This window comes from Cervus canadensis, chromosome 18, assembly GCF_019320065.1.
Source record: "Cervus canadensis isolate Bull #8, Minnesota chromosome 18, ASM1932006v1, whole genome shotgun sequence".
NCBI lineage: Eukaryota > Metazoa > Chordata > Mammalia > Artiodactyla > Cervidae > Cervus > Cervus canadensis.
This window is the reverse complement of record NC_057403.1, coordinates 61,201,509-61,222,735: the sequence shown is the minus strand read 5'-3', so window position 1 is coordinate 61,222,735 and position 21,227 is coordinate 61,201,509. Positions and strand designations below refer to the sequence as shown.

At 38.9% G+C, this 21,227-nt stretch overlaps 1 protein-coding gene across 2 annotated transcripts in view; it reads left to right on the top strand.

The window, feature by feature from the left end:
• The window catches only part of CNTNAP4 (contactin associated protein family member 4), a 268,149-nt gene that overhangs the window by 184,781 nt on the left and 62,141 nt on the right, over positions 1-21,227 (top strand). For both annotated transcript variants that reach the window (XM_043434893.1, XM_043434894.1), the window contains 4 exons: positions 864-970; positions 3,951-4,070; positions 14,708-14,905; positions 18,491-18,647. In XM_043434893.1, the coding sequence (XP_043290828.1) occupies positions 864-970; positions 3,951-4,070; positions 14,708-14,905; positions 18,491-18,647 (582 nt within the window). The remainder of the gene's footprint in view (positions 1-863; positions 971-3,950; positions 4,071-14,707; positions 14,906-18,490; positions 18,648-21,227) is intronic.

Genomic DNA, 21,227 nt, shown 5'->3' with positions numbered 1-21,227 from the left:
TTTTTCCCCCATTTATTTTTATTAGTTGGAGGCTAATTACTTTACAATATTGTAGTGGTTTTTGCCATACATTGACATGAATCAGCCATGGATAATGTGGAAATTTAACTACCTCAAGCTAGTCAGTGGCACAGTGCTTGCCAGATGTTGAGTCTGCCTTATTTCTCTTCAAAATGTAAAGTGTCCTGGGAGCGGCTGTGACGTTGGGCCCGCTGCTGGGGCCCACTGTGCGTCCTCAGCGTTCCTGGTGGGTGCACCAGAAACAGAGCTGCCCCTCCGCCCACTTCCTTCTCTCCTTCCCCCTTCTTTATAGCCTCTTCCTTTAAATGTTCGGCGTAGTAAATCAGTATGATTAAATGTTATTTTGTGTAAACTATGGATGTTTCTGGCAACATACTAAATCACTGTTGCGTCACTTACAGAAAAGAGGGCTATGATATGATAGGACGTGTTGAAAATTAACAGTCACAGCTACCTGAGAACTGGCTGAAATCTGATGAACTTAGAGTTCTGTGATTAAGATCCCATAACGACAGACGAAATGACCATTGTGTGTGCTCAGCTGTGCCCGACTCTTTGCGACCCCGGGACTGTAGCCTGCCAGGCTTCCCTGTCCAGGGGATTCTCCAGGCAAGGATGCTGGAGCAGGTTGCCATTTCCTCTCCAGGGATCTTCCCGACCCAGGGATCAAACCCACGCCTCCTGTTGTACCACCTGAGAGGCACGGGATGACCATTAGTAGAGCTCTATTTACTCTTTAGATTGCTGTTAACATTCTTCTCTCACACGATCATGTATAATTGACCAGTATTTTGTGATATTTCACGGTGAATAGTAGTAACTGTATCTGCGCCTCCTTTTAGGTGTTTGCCTAACTATTGTGAACACGGCGGTGAGTGCTCCCAGTCCTGGGACACCTTCCATTGCAACTGTGCAAACACCGGCTACAGGGGAGCGACATGCCACAACTGTAAGCCTAACACTCCTGCCTGCTCGTGTCTCTGTCCCCATCCCCATTCATGTCCTTTTCTTTGTTGTGTATGTTTATATGTCCATGTGTGCACAACCCTGAAACTTAGCCTTCAGTTTATTTTTAATCCACACTTCTTTTCATAAAGTAGTCAAGGTAGCTTATAGAAACACATGAGACCGAAAAGAGTAGGAGAGCCAGCAAGGGGAAAATACATGTAGAAAAAAAGGTAGCTAAGGATAAACATAAACTACAGTGCCAAACAGGTAATCCCTGAAGTCTCTTAGTCGCCCAGTCATGTCCAACACTTTGCAACCCCATGGACCATAGCCTTCCAGGCTCCTCTGTCCATGGGGTTTCCCAGGCAAGAGCACTGGAGTGGGTTGCCCTTCCCTTCTCCAGGGGATCTTCCCAACCCAGGGGTCAAACCCACTTCTCCTGTATTGGCAGGTGGATTCTTCACCACTGAGCCACCTGGGAAGCCCTTAAATTCTCTTGCAACTCTGTTAATAAGGATGGTGGAAATGATATTAATCATAATAGTTTCATTGAGTGTTTTCTAAGTGCCAGGCACTGCTCTAGTATTTTGTATGTCCCAGCTCAGTTCCTTCTGATGATCACCTTAGTAGGTGGGTATTGTTATCATCTCTAGCTCACTAGGTAGCAGAGAGAGATTAATCACCTTGCCCAAAGCTCCTGAAATAGTTGAGACACAGTGAGCATGTGGACGTTTGTAATTATACTCCAGAGGCTGGGACCACAACCAATCTTCTTTTGCTGTTTTAGAAGCTGTGCGTTCTTTTCTGGTAAAAATGTGTGTGTGGTGTTAAGACTCACGTCATTTTCTTATCCACTTGTTCAGCACAAATGCCCATTTTTTTTTTCTTCTCATTTTTTTTTCATTATTATTGCTGACTTTGTGAGCAACTTAACTCCTAGTCCTCTGACATGCAGCCGTGACTTCAGGCAAGGGCCTTAGGTGGAGTCCTCAGTCTCCTGTCTCCCTTCTTGTCACTGTGAACTGCTTTGTACTCCTGCCAGAGCTGAGATTGGAACTCTGGGCTCCCAGCCCCGGAGGCCCCACGAGGGACCCTCGGAAGTCCTGACTCAGAGCTGGAGAGGGCATGAGTTGGGGTGGGGAGCTCCCGGGCTCACCCTCACGCTTCCACAGTCAACTTGTGTGGACTGGAATGCCTTGTAAGATCAGAAAGGACATCTGCTGTTGCTAAAGCCAGGCCAACTTTCTTACCCTGGATCACCAGTAGCAGAATGACAGTGTATTTTAATTTTTCATACCCGCCATCATCCCAATTACAGCAACTAATTCAAAACACAAAGCTAATTGAATGTGTTTTAACTAATTGTTTATTTTCAACTGTTAGCTGTGACTGAATCTAAATATAAGCACAAACATCTCTGAGCCAAAAAAAATTAGATGATAAATAACTATTTTCATCGCTAGCCCACAACTTGATCCAATCATTGAATTCACTTATTAGGTTCTTGAGCAGGTAGGAGTCAAAATTTTTTGCCAAAAACCATTCTGATAAACGGGGCCAAGAAAACAAACCTGGCTATAATGAAGTCATCACCATCATTAGCTTGAGTAGAGGGCAGGTCAGCAATGGAGTCTTTTAAAAGATTTTACTAGAAAATAATATTTTAAACAGTCATGTTAAAAAGTGAAGTAATACACATAAAGCAAAGGTACTCACAGTTGTATGTCCCATCCAATACCAGCCCTCATGGCAGTTACGTGTGCATCCCAGCCTCTTTCAGGCAATTTGTCAACACATGTATGAGCGTACAGAAATATATCAATTAACCCTTTCACATGCCCATTTCACTGCATAAAATGCAAATGTGCCTAGAAAACAATCCATCTTATATCTCTCCCTATGTAATATGCAATAGGAGCAAAACAGACAAGGAATTGTGGAGGAGTAGAGAAGTAAATTTGTATGTTTATCTGAAATCTCTGTAACGCTAAGAAAAATTAGTTACAGTATTTCATATTGTCTAAAAACTCATTAACATAGTTTTGAAAAATTTAGACTAGATCAAGGAAGGACATTCAGGGGATGGTTTATTTCTCATTCCACAAAATTAAAAACTTGATGGAAATCACCATTACAATTGGCCAAGTGTTCAGTGAAGTGAGTGCATCATATAGAGTTGCTAATATCAAACCTTGTACATGGCAAATATATAATTGTAAAATTAAAAGTATCCAGTTATGGATCAAAACATATTTAGACCAACTGAGGGCATATCTTATATAAGTATTTCTTTTGCTTTGAATTTTAATTATCTTAAATTCTCGTTACAGAGCGTTAGAAAAAGTTTCTTTTGTAAATTACTTTTTAAATTATTCACAAGAAGCTTTGTAAATCATACTTGTTTTATGGGGAAAAAAGATTTTATCTATAGATTTATGTGAGAAAGGCGGCTAGTTGCAGCATTATTTGGAGCTTTTCTGTTGCTTAATTTTTGGATAACACAGCTTATCTAAGGAGATTACATTATTGTGCTTCAGATGTTAGGTTTTTACAAGGTGATACTAGAATTAGAAATTCCAAAGTGGTTGTTGAAAGATCCATTTGGATGGATGTGCAAAATGGAGGTCACATTATAAGAATCTTAGCATTTAAAACACCTACCTTCTATTTTGTTGTTTTACCTAAATGTAAAAATAAACTAAATTTTCATTTTAAATGAATAATCTTGTATTCCTTTAGTAATAACATGAAATGCCATAAAATACAATCCCATTCTTTCTTTTATCTATCTAATCTTCTTTCATCCATATTTGTTTAAAAAATGAGTTTTGTCTTAAAGTATGTATTACGTTTTCTCCTGGTCAGTAATGTGTAAACTAAATTTCAAGACTTGGAATATTTTGTGTCCAAACTAAAATTTAAGGGATTAATTTTATACTATTTCACTTATGATGACACTTTCACTTTTTTTTTTTTAACAGCTATCTACGAGCAGTCATGTGAAGCCTATAAGCATAAAGGAAATAATTCAGGGTTTTACTACATAGATGCAGATGGAAGTGGTCCCCTTGAACCATTTCTTCTATATTGCAATATGACTGGTGAGTTAATCAACTTTCATTTCAGAGTTAAATTTGCATGAACACTTTAAACACAAAATTAGAATGAAACAATAAGAAGTTGATGTAATTTCCAACTTGATTAAAATGTATATTGTTCAGTAAAAGGACTTAAAGTCAAACTTTAAAAAAATAATTTAATGCCAGTGATTTAAAATGTCATTATTTTCTATGCATGTGTTATCTGTGTAGAATATCTAATAATAATTGTATCTTATTAAGTCCCAATCCAAAAAGGATAGACTTTATTCCTCTGAGAAGATTGATACATACATATGATTTCCCTTGTATGTAGAATCTGGAAGACAAATGAACAAACATAACAAAAGAGTAACAGGCTCCTAGATACAGAGAACAAACAGGTTATTGTCTGATGGGAGAGGAGTAGGGGGATGAAAAGAGAAAAAATTGTGACCAAGGGTGGTAATGAATGTTAATTAGGTTGTTTATGGTGAGCATTTCATAGTGTGTATTTATATGAAACCATCACATTATATACATTAAATATACACAATTTTGCCAACATAAATAAAGCTGAAAAATATTTTAAATAATAATAATGAAAGAAAAAAGATTGATGCATGTGAAAGCTTTGAAAATATTTTCTTAACTTTGGGTAGGAACGAATTTTATTCCTTACTTACATAAACTTATATAGGAATTAATAGTGTTGGAAAATGTGTTTGATTCAATGCAGCATCCATTCATGATAAAAAGAAAATGAAAGCTCAGTAAATTACCAGTAGAAGGAAATCTTCTTAATTTGTTAAAGAGGACCCATTAAAAAAACCTACAGTACATATCACAGATTTTTGTGAAGTACTGAAAATTTTACCCCTGTCACCAACATTAATGCAAGGATGCCTGCTATGATCACTCTGTTCACCGTTATTTTTGGAGGTCCTAGCCAGTGCAAGAAAGCAAGAGAAAAAAGTGAACAACTTACATACTAGGAAAGAAAAACTATGACTCTCATTGTTTGTAGATGACCAGGTTATGTACTGAGAGTTTTCTGAACAATATCCAGAGTATTAAAATTCAGAATGATTGCTAGATATCTAGTTAAAGTAAAAGTTAATTTTATTTCTGTATATCAGCAATAAGTATTTAAAATGAAATTTTAGAAGATTCTATTTTTAGTAGCATCAAAAATCTCAAATACATGGTAATAAATCTAAAGAAAGTTATGCATAGCTTTTACACTGATAATTGTAAAATACTATTGAGATAAATTAAGTCCTAAAAAAGTGGAGAAATATAAAATTTTCATTGATTATAAAACTCAATATGGTGATGTAAATGTCAGTTTTTCCCAACTTGGTACTGAGTGCAAACCTTAGTTAAAATTTCAACAGGGTGTTTGTTGGTTGGTATAATTGGGCTTTCCTGGTGCCTCAGATGGTAACAAATCCACCTGCAATGCAGGAGACCTGGGTTTGATCCCCTGGTTGGAAATATCCCCTGAAGTAGGAAATGGCAACCCACTCCAGCATTCTTGCCTGGAGAATTCCATGGACAGAGGAGCCTGGCAGGCTACACAATCCATGGGATCAAACAGTTGGACACAACTAAATGACTAGCACTTTCATAGTTGTTTTGGTGAAACTTGACAAGCAGACTCTAAACTTTAGCAGCAATTTTGAAGGGGCCAGAAGAATTAAATCAATCTTAAAGAGTAAAGTTGGAGGACTCAAGTCTACCAGCTATAATATAGACATTATGCTGACCAGTTGAGTAAAACAGCTTGTGATTGACAGAAGGAAAACTGAAAGGACCAATGACAGAAGATAGAGAATCTGTAAATAGACTCACTCATATATGGACAGCTGATTCATTGCAAAGGTAGCATTCATGCACAGTGAAGGAAAGATGGTTTTTTCAACCTGTATGTGCTCAGTCACTTCAGCCATGTCCGACTCTTTGCGACACTATGGACTATAGCCTGCCAGGCTCCTCTGTCCATGGAATTGTCCAGGCAAGCACACTGGAGTGGGTTGCCCTGATCTTCCCAGTGCAGGGATTAAACCTGCGTCTCCTGTGTCTCCTGTATTGCAGGCAGATTCTCTACCCACTGAGCCACCTGCTGGGTGAAACTGTGTGTAAATATTGTAACAAAGACTTGATCCCTTCATCGTCAAACACAAATGGATTCTAGATGATTTGTGCTCTCCAGTGTAGTAGCCACTAGTTAGATTTACATTTAATTGAAATTAATATAACTAAACAGTTTGAGACAAGTTGTACAAATCTGAATTGATTCATTACAATAAGATTAAATTAAAAGCCATTTCCTCAGTCTCACTAGCCACAGTTTAACTACTGCATAGCCACCTATTCCATCATTGCAAAAAGTTTACATTGGATAGCACTGTGTCAGGAGGTCAGCATTTCATGGAGCAAAATAAACAGAAAAAGGAAATATTGAATTGAAGCAGGAGGCAGGGTAGAGGAGGATTTACTACTTAAAATCTGGCAGTGAATATCTAAGGAAAGAGCCTTCTGGGCCGAGGAAATAAATGCCAAGTCCTGAGAGAGTGTTGCGTGTGTGTTCAGAAAGCAGCAGCAGATCAAGTGTGGCTGGAGTGCGGTGAGCGAGCTTCAGGTACAGGAGAGCAAGAAGTAATCAAGTGGCGGGGGCAGGAGAGGAAGGGCCAGGGGTCCTCACAGGGTGTCGGGGCCCTGGGTTTTACCCTGAGTGAGTTCAGAAGACCATGGGGAGTTTTAACCAATGGTAGATGCCACCTGGCTTTCTTTAATAGGATCATGTTTGCTTCTGTGTTGGGAAATGCCTGTCTAGGAGCAGAGGTAGAAAGGAGTTAGAAGATATATTCATACAAATATATATATATATATATATATACACACACACACATATATATATAAATGTAGGTATATACCAAATATGTACATGCATATGAATAATATGTATATGTATAATAGGAGTATAGGAGTTAAGAAGCCTGTTTGGAGACTGAGTTTAAGTAATTAATAATCCAGGTAAGAGCCAGGAAAGTCATCTGCACTGGATCATACAATGTAGATGGTGGACGGAGATTCAATTTTCTCACTGAATATGTGTGAGGAATGAGAAAACAAAGGGAACTAAAAAATAACACCACATTTTTGGCTTCGGCAATTGGAGTGATTAAGTTGCCATGATCTGAGATGTGGTCAGAGAGGTTTGAGGGGAAAGATGAGCTCAGTTTTACACACTTTAAATTTGAGATGTCTGTTACACATTCACGAAATATTGAGAAGGCAGTTGAATATGGGAGCAACAGTTCCTTTGTATTAAAGTGTAATTCTAAAAGCTAAAGGGTAGTGGCAAATCTTGACCACAGATATTTTGGAAAATTACTATAGAATGTGTCTTTAGAGATGTTTCGTATAACATAACCAGGGGGCTTCAGTTTGCCCTACCATTGTTGAGAACACTGCCTATCTTAGCCTGTTTGGGCAGCTATAGCAGAATACTGTAGATCAGATACCTTATAAACAACAGAAATTTATTTCTCACAGTTTTAGAGCATGGGAAGCCCAAGATCATGGCGCCAGCATTGTCAGATGAGAGCTCTCTTCCAGATTTAAGACTTCTTATACCATCATGTGATGGTGATAGAAGGGGTTCTGCAGGGTCTCTTTTGTAAGAGCACTAATCCCATTCATGAGAACACCTCCCTCTTGACCTCATGACCTCCCAGAGGTGCCACGTGCTAAGCACATTACCTTTGGGGTGAGTGATTCAACATATGAATTTTGGTGGGGTGCACAAACATTCAGACCATAGCACTGCTCCACATGCCAAAGTAACCTAACATAGCTAACGATTCTTACATGTTTATCCCATCAACAAAATTCCCTGCTCTCCACAGTACAGATTCCCAGGCAGCACCCTGAGGCAGGAGGGTTAGGGTGAGACATCAAAATCAATATTTTTAAAAACCTTCCCATTTGATACTTACTGTGGAGCCAGGTTTGGGCGTAGCTGTTTTAGACTTACGGTTTTCAAACTTTACAGAACAGCCTGCTCTATTTGTGAGAATTAAACATAAGTGTGAGAAGACTTCACAGACAGAAAAGGAAAATTTTGCAGATGAACAATATGAATTCAGGTGTCAAATAACTTTTTGATTTTTTTCTGTTTAATGTGGGTTTTGAGTGAGATTCAACAAACTGTCACTGCATTCCTGTGAATCCTGTGTTGCCACAAAGGACGCTGAACTATGCCCATGCACTTGCTTTATGAAGTTTTGATTCTGCGGTTCAGACACCTCAAAGTTGCTAAGTATCTGTATACTTGAAAGCTCTTAGAAATACCACATGCACACAAAATTCTCATTATCCATGGTAGTTATGTTCTACAAAGTAACCACAGTCACCTGGATTTATGAATACTGGACCATTGTTCCCAGGGAATTGCAGTCAGACTAGGTAACCAGTATTCTTGAGCTTCCCTTGTGGATCAGCTGGTAAAGAATCTGCTTGCAATGTGGGAGACCTGGGTTCGATACCTGGGTTGGCCAGATCCCCTGGAGAAGGGAAAGACTACCCATTCCAGTATTCTGGCCTGGAGAATTCCATGGACTGTATAGACCATGGGGTAGCAAAGAGTGAGACACGACTGAACGATTTTCACTTTCAAAGTTCCTGCACGCCTCTGGTCACAGTATTCTCAACTAATCAATACATAACCTTGTTTCACTTGCGTTTCAGATTAAAGACACCTTATTTAATGCATAGTTAATTCATTAACATTGAACTCACAACCAACAGCACCAGAACTCATACCTGAAGGAAGCGTGTCTATCCCTTGTATTCCCAGGAGGCACAACATAGCCTTCTTGTGCTTAGAATCCTGGACAGCACTCTAGTTCTTTGCTTGGAGGCCAATGTAAAGAGTGAAATCAGCGAAGAACATGGGACAAATAGAATACGTGTTTACAGGATGAGAGCTGAAGCAAGGAGTCACAACCTGGTTCTGTTCAACTTCAGCTGGGCAACTGAAATTCATATTGGGCAACTTCTTCTTTTTTTTTTTTTTTTTTTGCTTTGTATCTGTAGACACGCAGGAAAGCCTCAAGAACTGATTTGGGGATTCAAATAAATTTTAGTGAGTAGGCAAATTCATAAATGAGGAGACTCTGATACACATACGTGCATTGGCTATATTATGGTTTTTTATGCATACTACTTTAGTAATTTATAGGCCATGTGCATTTTTCATGACCATCTCAATGGTATGGAAATTATTAATTTCATTTTACTGAATGAATTATTTTATTTTCTATTAAATCAGCATTTACCTTATTATATTGCATTACTAATGCTATTTTAGTCACTTGAGGTGCTTTAGCAAGGTTATCAAAAAGTATAGATGAGAAAGAGGACATTCAGAAAGCTTAAAACCCTCTGAAGAGCAAGCAGTGAAGGACAGAGATACAGATAATCCAGTTAGGAGACAGCAAAGTGTTTTCAAAAGCTCCAGAATGTTGAAATATATTCAAACAAAAGTGACAGTCCCAGAATGTAACAAGTCAGTGAAAAATACATGTTACAACTTGAGACTTTCCTTATTGATCTGGTTTTGCAAATGAGAAAAGCAAGACTCAGGGAAGTTCAGGGAGGCAGGCTGAGGAATATCATTAGGGATAGATCAAGAGCTGAAACCTTGGTCTCTTCTCCCAGCCTGAAAATGTTTCGGCTAGAAAAGGCTACATTCTATCAGCGTCTCATTGCCTGTAACCAATTACCTATCCTCAAGGTATAGCAATCAGGTATACCAATTATGAAGGCAAGACAAAAGGCTGGATTGGTAGTTTTCGAATGTGTAACTAAAGAAAAGATTCTTAGTCTAGAATTACTATCCAACAGATGAATCCACATGGATTTAAATTTCTTTAACCATTACAAGCTAAAACATACAAAGAAAATCTCTTTTGAATGGATAATTTCCAAAACTTAAAAGTCTGAAAATTTTTTCTAAACAGTCTTCTAAATAAAATTAAAAATTTTTTAGGATTATATGAATCCCAGTGGCTATCTCTGTTGTAATGTACAGGACTTTTTCTTCTTTTTCTTCATGAAAGCCTTTTCTATATTGAAATAGCTTTATGTAAGAAATGTCTCATCAAACATTACGCTGTGAGGACATCATTTCAGTGTGGAGAAAGTGATAAGCGGTACAGCTGTGACTTTCAAAGTTTTGCGGAAATGATAATTCTGTGGCTTAAGCTCACCTTTTCCCGGGCACCCACTTCCAAGACTCCTGGATTTAGTTTCACTGACTCAGTAAGTTTAGAGACCAAGGCCTGGGTCTCTGCTCTATTAAACTGCAAGCTCCCCATGTGATTCCGAGATAAGGACTCTTGAGACCCTTTCATGAGAAGGCTGGAGAGTGTGAGACTTAAGACAGCAAAACTATCTTTACTCCAGGGATTTCAACAATAAAGACCTTCCTAATAGCTGTGAGAGTTAATAACTAACTACCGTTATTTAAATGCAGCCTTGTTTACATCCAGTTTTGCTCCCGGATGCTAGCTGCTTTTTATCTCTCAGCTTTCCTTAACACAGCACTTCCGGCCTGTTCTTACAGTCTTTATCACCTCTATCACCCACAGCTATTAATCCTGAAGGAATACACACTCTGCAACTGTGTTGCTTAAACAGCATTTTTTTTTTAACACTGTTATCACATTAAAAAATAGCAGTCAGCCCAAGATAAATCAAGTTCTTAATTACTCAGTTGCTTAACATACAGTCTATATATTAGAAATCACTTCAGGGAGAGAAATCACTTCAGGTCTACACCAGTAGACCTAAAATGCCTTTCAGTGTTTTAGCATATATATTAATTTCATAGATTTTTCTGCTCTCTCTCTTTACTCATTTCCCTGTGTTTCCTTACCTTGACAGCTCTCTTTGCATTTGGTAAAGGATAGTTTTCAAAAAAATTAAATCATGACTCTTACACAGATATAAAAATAAAAGCTAAACCTGTTTTGAAGATTTTATTTAATGTTTAACCTTACTAATGAGGGGGCTTCCCTGATGGCTTGGCTGGTAAAGAATCTTCCTGCAATGTAGAAACCCAGATTCGATCCCTGGGTTTGGAAGATCGCTTAGAGATGGGAACAGCTACCCACTCCAATATTCTGGCCTGGAGAATTCCATGGATGTATAGTCCATAGGGTCACAAAGAGTTGGACACAACTGAGCAACTTTCACTTTCACTTTACTAATGAGGCAACTGGTAAGATGTAATAGCCAGTTGTAAGAAGTTTCAAAGAACAGACATATCTCTACATCAGTAATAATGAAATAACTGTGCCAGTGGAGGCAAAACCAGCTGCTTCCACAGCAGAGGAACCCAGACAGCCTCTAGCAGGTAGAATTTGCCGGCCTGTAGACAGGAATTATTTGTTGTAAAGAAACAATGGCTGGCTTGCTAAGCAAAACAAATAATGACAACAAAAAAGTAAGTCTGTGTTAAAGGATAATTTAATATAAATATGTCTTATAAGTTAGAGATAGTGGACTTCTCTGGAGAAACTCAAAGCTTATCTCCTCCAGATTTACTTGCCTACCTTCTAAGAGTGATAAACACCCAAGGACTTGCCCGCCTTCTCCTTGGAGAAGATTTGTTGCGTTCCAGAGTCCTTTCTCACTCTTAGGAGGGATGGAGGTGTGCCAGCCATCCTCTGTAAGCTCCAAGTCTCATATTTTGGGGGTCCCTCTCTCATGGTGCAACTTTAGTGGGCACATAGAAGGCAAGATAACTTGCTAGCTTGCAAGTGGGAGGTCTCATACCCTTCATAGTTTCAGCCTTAGCATTATTTTGCAGTTGCATCAGATGTCTACTATTTCCAAAGTTTGAAAGCAGCTAAAAGACAGTGAAAGTCTCAGAGCCACCAGAGAATCACACAGATCACCTGGAAGACTGTGCTCTAATCTGGGCATTGCTTTGGTTCTATTCGCTCATTCATTTATCCCTTCAGTAACGAGTATCTTTTTCTGCACGTTGTGCCCAGCCACACACTAGAGGTGGTATGGCCTGCAAATTAGAATCTATCGTTCTTCTAGTAGAGCTTACAGACCAGTGGGAAAAACCAATTTAATAAATCACAGAACACTGAATTACGCATAATGAAGCCTTTGTCTTTTATAGTTGTAATTTCTAAACAGGTATTTGTAGAAACATTGGATACCATGATCATGTCCAAAAGAACAGTATAACAGTTTGCAGAGATTCCTCTGTTAGTAAAATGCATGAGAACTGGAGCCTGGGTGTTGGGCCCTCATGTCCATCACCCAGAATCCACTGTGATGCTTTCATTGTCTCTCCTTTGCCCTGGACATCTCAATTACTGATAAGTGCAGCATCTGCATAGCTTCATCTTTGTAGCACTTTTTATTGAAAGTGAACTCACTTGCAGAAACTATCATAATATGGAAATTTTAGAATTTCAAAAGGAGACCTTTCTCTGAGCTGCCCTTTAGCAGCCGACATGCACTGTGGCCTTGGATTTCTTACAACACCTTAAGAGACCTTGAAAGAACACAATGTGTTCGTCATGACCCAGAGGATGCTAAATGATAGGGAAGTCCCTCTAAGGGTGACCCAAAAGGCAAAGAGACAAAGGCTTCAAGTAGGTTTATTGTCCAGCTCTTTTGACAGCTACTCAGCTAGAGATGAGCTGCTTCACCCATGCCATTGATTCCCTACAAGAAAGGATGAATGGTTCTGCTGAATAATAAAAGCAGAGTCCAGCAGAGGCTAGGTTAACAGATTTGCCCGGATAATAATCTTAAATTTCTAATAGCCAAGACTGTGTGGCTAAAATGATAGAATTTCAGACTTAATATATTGCTTCCTATATTCTCCCCCTGCCCACCTTTTTTTTTTTTTTTTCAAATTTGGAAATAGAGGCTCAGATTTCAGCTGACTTTCTTAAGAGTGCAGACCCATGCCTGATACACAAATTCAGGTCTCCTAGTGATCTTCTTGCTGTCCTGCTGTCTGGCCAACCATAATTAATTTCATTAGCTTGTATATCATGTCGTCTTTGAGGAAAACAATTTACTGATCAGGCTCTTCAGTCAGCTGAAATTCAAGGTGGAAATGAAAGCAATGGTTTTATTGCTATAAAAGGCTATGGTTTCAGAGAAAAATTATGTTCCACTTATGGAAGAGAATAAGGCTGTCAAATTTGCCTCCTGTCTCATTTATTTAACAGGCCTCTCTATTCAAAATTCTGATGACCAGGAGAGGGGTGGGAGTGGAATTTCTTGTTTTGATTGTGTTGATCCATGTGAATGTATTCGCTAAAAACCAGGGGGCTGGGTATCTCTACCGACTGTTTTCCTCCAATTTAGACTCTTCCTCTGTAATACCGAAGAGTTATGTGACTCAACGGCACATTTATAGCAGAGTTTTGACAACTTCCCATCTGTTTCTCACCTATTAAATCAGAGGCCTTTTGATTAATGTGTTCTTAGGCCTGCGTACATCACGGTACATATAATACGAAGTTGATTGCTGGGAAAGTAGAAAGACAGATACAATATGTCTATCTTCTGTTACAACCCTTGTAAGGTTTTTATTTCATCTAAATAATTCTGGTAATCAGTGTGATGGAAATGTTTACAGACTATCAGGTACCAATAGTGATAGCTCTCGCACCTACGCAGAGATGTTTTATTTTTCTTGTGAGTCGAGATGCTGATACTGTGTTACGTATTCAGAAGCATGACTTGCTCTTGCACTGAGTAACTGCGCAGATCACATGGTACCAGAATGGATTTTTCAAATTTGATTTTAAAAGAAATAGGTGTAATTCTGGTGTAATTTCCTAACATCTGTGTCCTATGAATATGTATTGATGTGTATGTGTTTGTGTATGTAGATTAATCATATTACATATAGTTTTGTATCCTGCATTCCCCACTTAAATATTTTGTACATTTTCCCATATCATTTAAAAAAAATTCTCCAAAGCTTGATTTGAAAAGGAAATAGATGTACACTCATAATTAAAAGTTGTCTGAAGGGAGATACATGGGCCATAAAAGGTTGACTTTCTTTTTGCTGGCAGCATGGATGATTTCCAAGAATGGATAAATGATTGCTTATGTTATGTAATTTAAAATATTTTACAGATTCAAAGATGCATTTTTTCATACTTTAACATCTCTGAATTCAGGACGTATCAACAATCAGCAAAGTTTTACAGTTATAATAGGCAGCATTATTCTTTTCTTTCTTAAACAAAATTAATAATGTATCTTTTAAAAGTAGAATATCAGATTTGATGAAATGTACAAATTTAATAGTCAGTTTTCTTAATATTTTTACCATGAATGTTTTCTGGCTGAATTATATGAAAAAGTAGAATAAAAACACTGCAATGCATGGCAATCATATAAACTTCAGGGAAAAGAATCATTTTACTATAATTTAAAAATTTTAAGAATCCATTTGTGTTGATTCTACCTCTCAGAGAGGTTTGATGACTAGAAAAGTTTGACTCCGATAAAAGGTGATTTTGATTTTCTTTATTTATTTTAACTTTTGCAGACTAGTGATGGTCTCCTCTCTTTCTTCCCCCATTTCTGCATCCAAGAAACTGCGTGGACCATCGTACAGCACAATGGCTCTGACGTCACAAGAGTCCGAAATACCAGCCCAGAGCACCCCTACACGGGGCTTTTCGAGTATGTGGCCAGCATGGAGCAGCTCCAGGCCACCATTAACCGCGCAGAGCACTGTGAGCAGGAGCTGACCTACTACTGCAAGAAGTCACGGCTCGTCAGCAAGGAAGGTAAGCGCACTGGGGCACCCGTCCCCCTCCCCGCGGGGCGCCCGCCCGCGCCAGCTCCTGCAGGGTGTGATTCTGCCACGGTGGTGGCTGAGAGCCGCCCAGGGCCTGTGCTCCCCAAGCGCGGAGCAAGCCCGTCACAGTCGGGAAGTCACGGAGACGCTATCGCCTGAAGGAAGGAGCAGGGTCAGCTACCCTGAGCTTTGCTCACAGCCGTGGTTGTCTCTGGCGTCTCCTCCGGGCCTCGGTCGGAGGCCTGCACGGCACCGGCCTCCTTCTCCTCCTCGGTGAATGCGCAGTGTTTGCCCTCCTAAAGGGCAAGCGGCACATTAGTTTGTGTTTATCATGGGAAAGAGCTAATAAAAATACGACGCCGTTTTCTGAAAGTGACTCTTCCGTGTGACTCTTCCACGGATTGTTGACAAGTTACCCTCTGGGTATAACTGAAAATTAGAGCAGCCTGCTGGAAACATGGCTTTTTTCCCCATCAGCTCAAATAGGAGTCAGAAAACCTTGTTTAACTCTTTCTCATTCTACCTTTAATAACCAGTCTGCTCCTAAATCCGGGTTCTACTCTCTGTTTTCTCCCTTGGAACGTCTCATGATGTGAGACTGTCTCGAGTCCCTCCAGGTCTGCCTCTGTGTAAGCCTTAATGACCTGATACATGAAGCTATTGCAAGACCTTTCCTACTGGCCTCTCAACTGGCCATCAGTCCTTATCTCCTACCCACCCAACACAGCATCCAAAAGATTACTCTGTGTAAAGAAAACTAACCTTTAAGAGACACTGCTTCCATCAGGACCCTGTACTGTTGAAGCAGCTCTGATGTCCTCCTTGCTCCTCTGTCCAATACAGACTCTTCTGTCGAGACACCTCCCCGCCTCCAGGTGGCGGGTGGGGTAACACATATAAAGTGAAATGAAGTGAGCTTCCCTCGTGGCTCAGATGGTAAAGTGTCTGCCTGCAATGCAGGAGACCTGGGTTTGACCCCTGGGTTGAGAAGATCCCCTGGAGAAGGAAATGGCAACCTACTCCAGTACTCTTGCCTGGAAAATCCCATGGACTGAGGAGCTACAGTCCATGGGGTCGCAAAGAGTCGGACACGACTGAGCGACTTCACTTCACTCACCTCTTTCCAGCTCTCCAGTGCATCATGCTTACAGTGATCCTACCAGTTTAGTATTCAACTGATGGTTTATTGCTAGTGAATATCTGTCTTGGAATTCTATTTAAAAAAAATAGATAAGCAAGTATGGAAGTGTAGTCTAAGAGGAAAATAGAAAGTCACTCAGTTGTGGCTGACTCTTTGTGATCCCATGAACAAAGAATACTGGAGAGGGTAACATTTTCCTTCTTCAGGGTATCTTTCCAACCCAGGAATTGAACCCAGGTCCCCGTATTGCAGGCAGATTCTTTACCAGCTGAGCCACAAGGGAAACCCTTCTAAGAGGAAAGAGAACCATAAATACAGAAGAGTAAATGAATGTGATGAAACAAAATGGAACTAAGTTGCTTGACTAGAGAAGAAAGAAAAGGAAAGACAATCGTCAGAGTCACAAATGAGTCAAACTCCAAAAGAACCAGAAAACGAAATCCCCAAGAATGTTAGTGAGCTGAGCCCCGCACGGCGACGAGGGGGTGGCCCTAAGTGTGAAGGTGTTCCCTGCCATCAGGGCTGGTGGTGCCGCACATCTTGCTCTGAGGCTCCCCAGGTGTTTCAGCCAGGCTTGGGAGCCACTGGCGAAGGGGATAGTCAACTCTAGAAGGCTGTAGAACTGGGGTTGGGGGTAACCATTGAATACACAGATTTTCTTCAGGTCCATGACCCTAGAATCCATATAGAATGGATTTGAGGTGGAAAAGAGGGAACAGTTTGGATTTTGAGGTGGTTAATAAGGAATGTATGGGAAAGATCAGGAAGGTGGTGTGAGGCAAGTTAAATTTACAGTTTCAAATCTTGAAACTATAGCAGCACCAAGCAATAATGGTGCTGTGATTGTGGATGAATAAAGTTGAAATGTTTGTGAAACATTCCAGCAAGGTATGGGTCCTCCAGCTCAGCACACGGGAAGGGTGGTCAGTGTGAATACTCAAGCCATTTGGAATTTTATTCATAACTACGGGAGTAGAAGTGATCCACTGTCATCCCTGATATTTTATCATTTTAATTTCTACTTTAAATTTTTCTAATGCTTTTAAGAATTCTTTCTTATATAAATTCTTTAGGACACTTCAGTAAGACTAAGGAAATCAGAGGTATTTGGTATCTTTAAAACAGTCAGTGGTTTCTACTTCATAGGGAAGATAGCAAATTTAGATGTGAAAAGACTATTCAGTATTTAAGAATAATGATTTATTTTTTAAAAATCTATAACCACATAATGTTTTAAGCAGTATGTCGAAATAGATCTATTAAATGTTTCAAGTAGGTTTTGCCTTCAGTTGATGAGGTAATCATTCAGTTAAAGAGGATGAAGGCTGTTGATATTGAGTAGTACATTAACACAAGCCTCCAACAGCTCCTTGACTTCTTGGCATAGTGCACAAGAATGTATAGTAATGCTGAGTCAGAAGTTATCTGCATTAGCACAGATCCAATGTAATAGTAAGATTTAATGAGCACTGGCATTTGTAAGCAAGGGAGAAATTAGTAAAAGTAAGGCTAATGGCCACAACTTGAAAGGTTTGAAAGTCAATGGAAAAATGATCGTGCACCTTTGAGGAGCCGACTGATTGGATGTCACCTCCTTCTCTCGCCCTGACTCTCCAGTGACTGTGATTTTCCCCCTCTAACTTGTTTTTCCCCTAAGACAGATTGCCTGCAGACCATATCTAAATATTCCGTCTATTCGTTGCTCTAGCTTCTTGACATCATTTTAGTCTTAGCTCTGTGAAGGAGCTGGTAACTGAACATTCATCATAGAAAGAAATGCATTTGGTTGAGGGAAACTTTGTTTTTGAGTGTCGTATTTGCTTTGAGCATAAAGATCTTTCAGTGTTATTTCTGTAGTCTCTGAAGAAGTAGCCAAGCCTGTAAACAGAAGAAAAAATATATACTTTCGAATATATCTTGAATCATAGTGAGGGAGTGCCATACCATGCCTAAACAGCGAGTTTATCTTTAGTCAATAAGTATATTGAGATAAATCACTGACTTTACACAGCATTTCATAATGTTCTAATAGGCATTTTATGTTCTCAGATCAATTTTGTTTCTCATATGTTAAATACCGTGGATTATAATTTGATGCCTTCTTGTTTCAAAAAATTATTTTTAAGGAGATGGCATGTGTGAACTCACAATATGTTTTATTTTTTACTATTATGCCTGAATTAAATAGAAACTGCTGGTTTCTTTTCTACTCAAAGAAAAATATATCAAATCATTTAAGCTTAAATAATGAAAAATTTTTTTAAAGCTTTCTTAAGAAAATACCATCAGTTATGAAGTTTGGAATATCATTACATCAAACCAGTCTTCTCTCCTTTCATTCTTTTTAATGATTTGGTAAGGAAGGGAATTATACTGGGATGGAAGGTCACGGGTTATAAAGCAGATGTCGTTTTTCTCACCTTTATTTTTCAGATGGAACCCCTCTGAGCTGGTGGGTTGGAAGAACCAATGAAACACAAACTTACTGGGGAGGTTCTTTGCCTGATCCTCAGAAATGTACCTGTGGATTGGAGGGGAACTGCGTTGATTCTCAGTATTACTGCAACTGTGACGCTGACCGGAATGAATGGTGATTTTTATGATTTCCTTATGCAAAATCGAGTTTATTATTAATTTTTTTAAATGAATCACTGCCACATATATAGGTAGGTAGATACTGAAAAACTTAGTACAGTGAAGAAATTAGATAAAGGTATGTTTTGATGAAATGTATTACAACTAATCTGATTTCTAGATGGGAAGATCATGATCTCTTTATTTGAATTTTGTGGTAATAAAGCATGGGTCATGCACCTTTTATTTTTGTAATATGATGAAACAGAGGCATCTGTTTCATGCTTGCTTTTCATTTTGAGTCAATTATCATTATCTTTGAAATTAAGTATAATTAAGAATTATATTCTCAAAACATAGTTACATAAATAAGTTAAAATTTACATAAATTATATTTAAATAAATATATTTAGTTACTAACATATCTCTTCAGTAGTCTTGCCTATAAACCTTTAAATATGTAAGCTTAGACTTTCCCCCAATTACTTAAACACGTAGCCCTTTTATTTTCTTAAAGGATGCACTATACTATGAAAAACTGATATTCTGTTTATCATATTTTGAAAAAGGAAATCTATAATATTTAGATTTTATATTGAACACGAAATATTTTATTTATTCATTTGACATCACATTTATTCATTTGAAAAATATCAAAGACTGTGTTATATCAAAAATCAAATTATTTTATGCCTCTAAAGGAGGCATCTGTATGGAGAAATTATTGTACTTTTATTGTTATGTGTTCAGCATGAAGAACATTGTCTCTCTTACTTAAAGTCCGGTTTCTCAAAATTTCTACTAGTTTTGGAAAATACTTTTTTCTTCTCGCTGCCTTCACACACACACACACACACACACAAATGCCCACAGTATATTTTAAAATGTGAATAAAAAAATTTTTTTAATTAATCTAATCACCAATAGGCTTCCCAGGTGGCTCAGTGGTAGAGAATCTACCTGCCAATGCAGGAGATGTGGGTTCAGTCCTAGGGTCAGGAAGATTGCCTGGAGAAGGAAATGGCAGTCCATTCCAGTATTCTTGCCTGGGAAAGCCCATGGACAGAGGAGCCTGGCGGGCTACAGTCCATGGGGTCACTAAAGACATGACGTAGCAACTAAACAGCAACATCAGTCACCAATAACTCTCCTGTCTCTGCATGACATTTTATTCATCAAAAATAATTTTTAAAAATAAGATTTTGAAACTTTTCATATTAAACTCTGCTTATGCTTAAGTAGCTTGTGTAGAACTAACCTAATCCCAAATAACATTTATAATCCCAGGAAAACTATTTATTAAAAACACCTACTTGAAGCAAGGAGAGATAAGAAAGCCTTCCTCAGCCATCAATGCAAAGAAATAGAGGAAAACAATAGAATGGGAAAGACTAGAGGTCTCTTCAAGAAAATTAGAGATACCAAGGGAATATTTCATGCAAAGATGGTTTCGATAAAGGACAGAAATGGTATGGACCTAACAAAAGCAGAAGATATTAAAAAGAGGTGGCAAGAATAAACAGAAGAACTGTACAAAAAAGATCTTCACGACCCAGATAACCACGATGGTGTGATCACTCACCTAGAGCCAGACATCCTGGAATGTGAAGTCAAGTGGGCCTCAGAAAGCATCACTACGAACAAAGCTAATGGAGGTGATGGAATTCCAGTTGAGCTATTTCAAATCCTGAAAGATGATGCTGTGAAAGTGCTGCACTCAGTAGGCCAGCAAATTTGGAGAAAACAGCAATGGCCACAGGACTGGAAAAGGTCAGTTTTCATTACAATCCCCAAGAAAGGCAATGCCAAAAAATGCTCAAACTACCACACAATTGCACTCATCTCACATGCTAGTAAAATAATCCTCAAAATTCTCCAAGCCAGGCTTCAGCAATACGTGAACTGTGAACTTCCAGATGTTCTAGCTGTTTTTAGAAAAGGCAGAGGAACAAGAGATCAAATTGCCAACATCTGCTGGATCATCGAAAAAGCAAGACAGTTCCAGAAAAATATCTATTTCTGCTTTCTGCTTTATTGACTATGCCAAAGCCTTCGACTGTGTGGATCACAGTAAACTGTGGAAAATTCTGAAAGAGATGGGAATTCCAGGCCACCTGACCTGCCTCCTGAGAAACCTGTATGCAGGTCAGGAGAAGCAACAGTTAGAACTGGACATGGAACAACAGACTGGTTCCAAATAGGAAAAGGAGTACGTCAAGGCTGTATATTGTCACCCTGCTTATTTAACTTCTATGCAGAGTACATCTTGAGAAATGCTGGACTGGAAGAAGCACAAGCTGGAATCAAGATTGCTGGGAGAAATGTCAATAACCTCAGATATGCAGATGACACCACCCTTATGGCAGAAAGTGAAGAATTAAAGAGCCTCTTGATGAAAGTGAAAGAGGAGAGGGAAAAAGTTGGCTTAAAGCTCAACATTCAGAAAACTAAGATCACGGCACCCAGTCCCATCACTTCATGGCAAATAGATGGGGAAACAGTGGCTGACATTATTTTGGAGTTCTCCAAATTACTGCAGATAGTGATTGTAGCCGTGAAATTAAGAGACGCTAACTCCTTGGAAGGAAAGTTATGA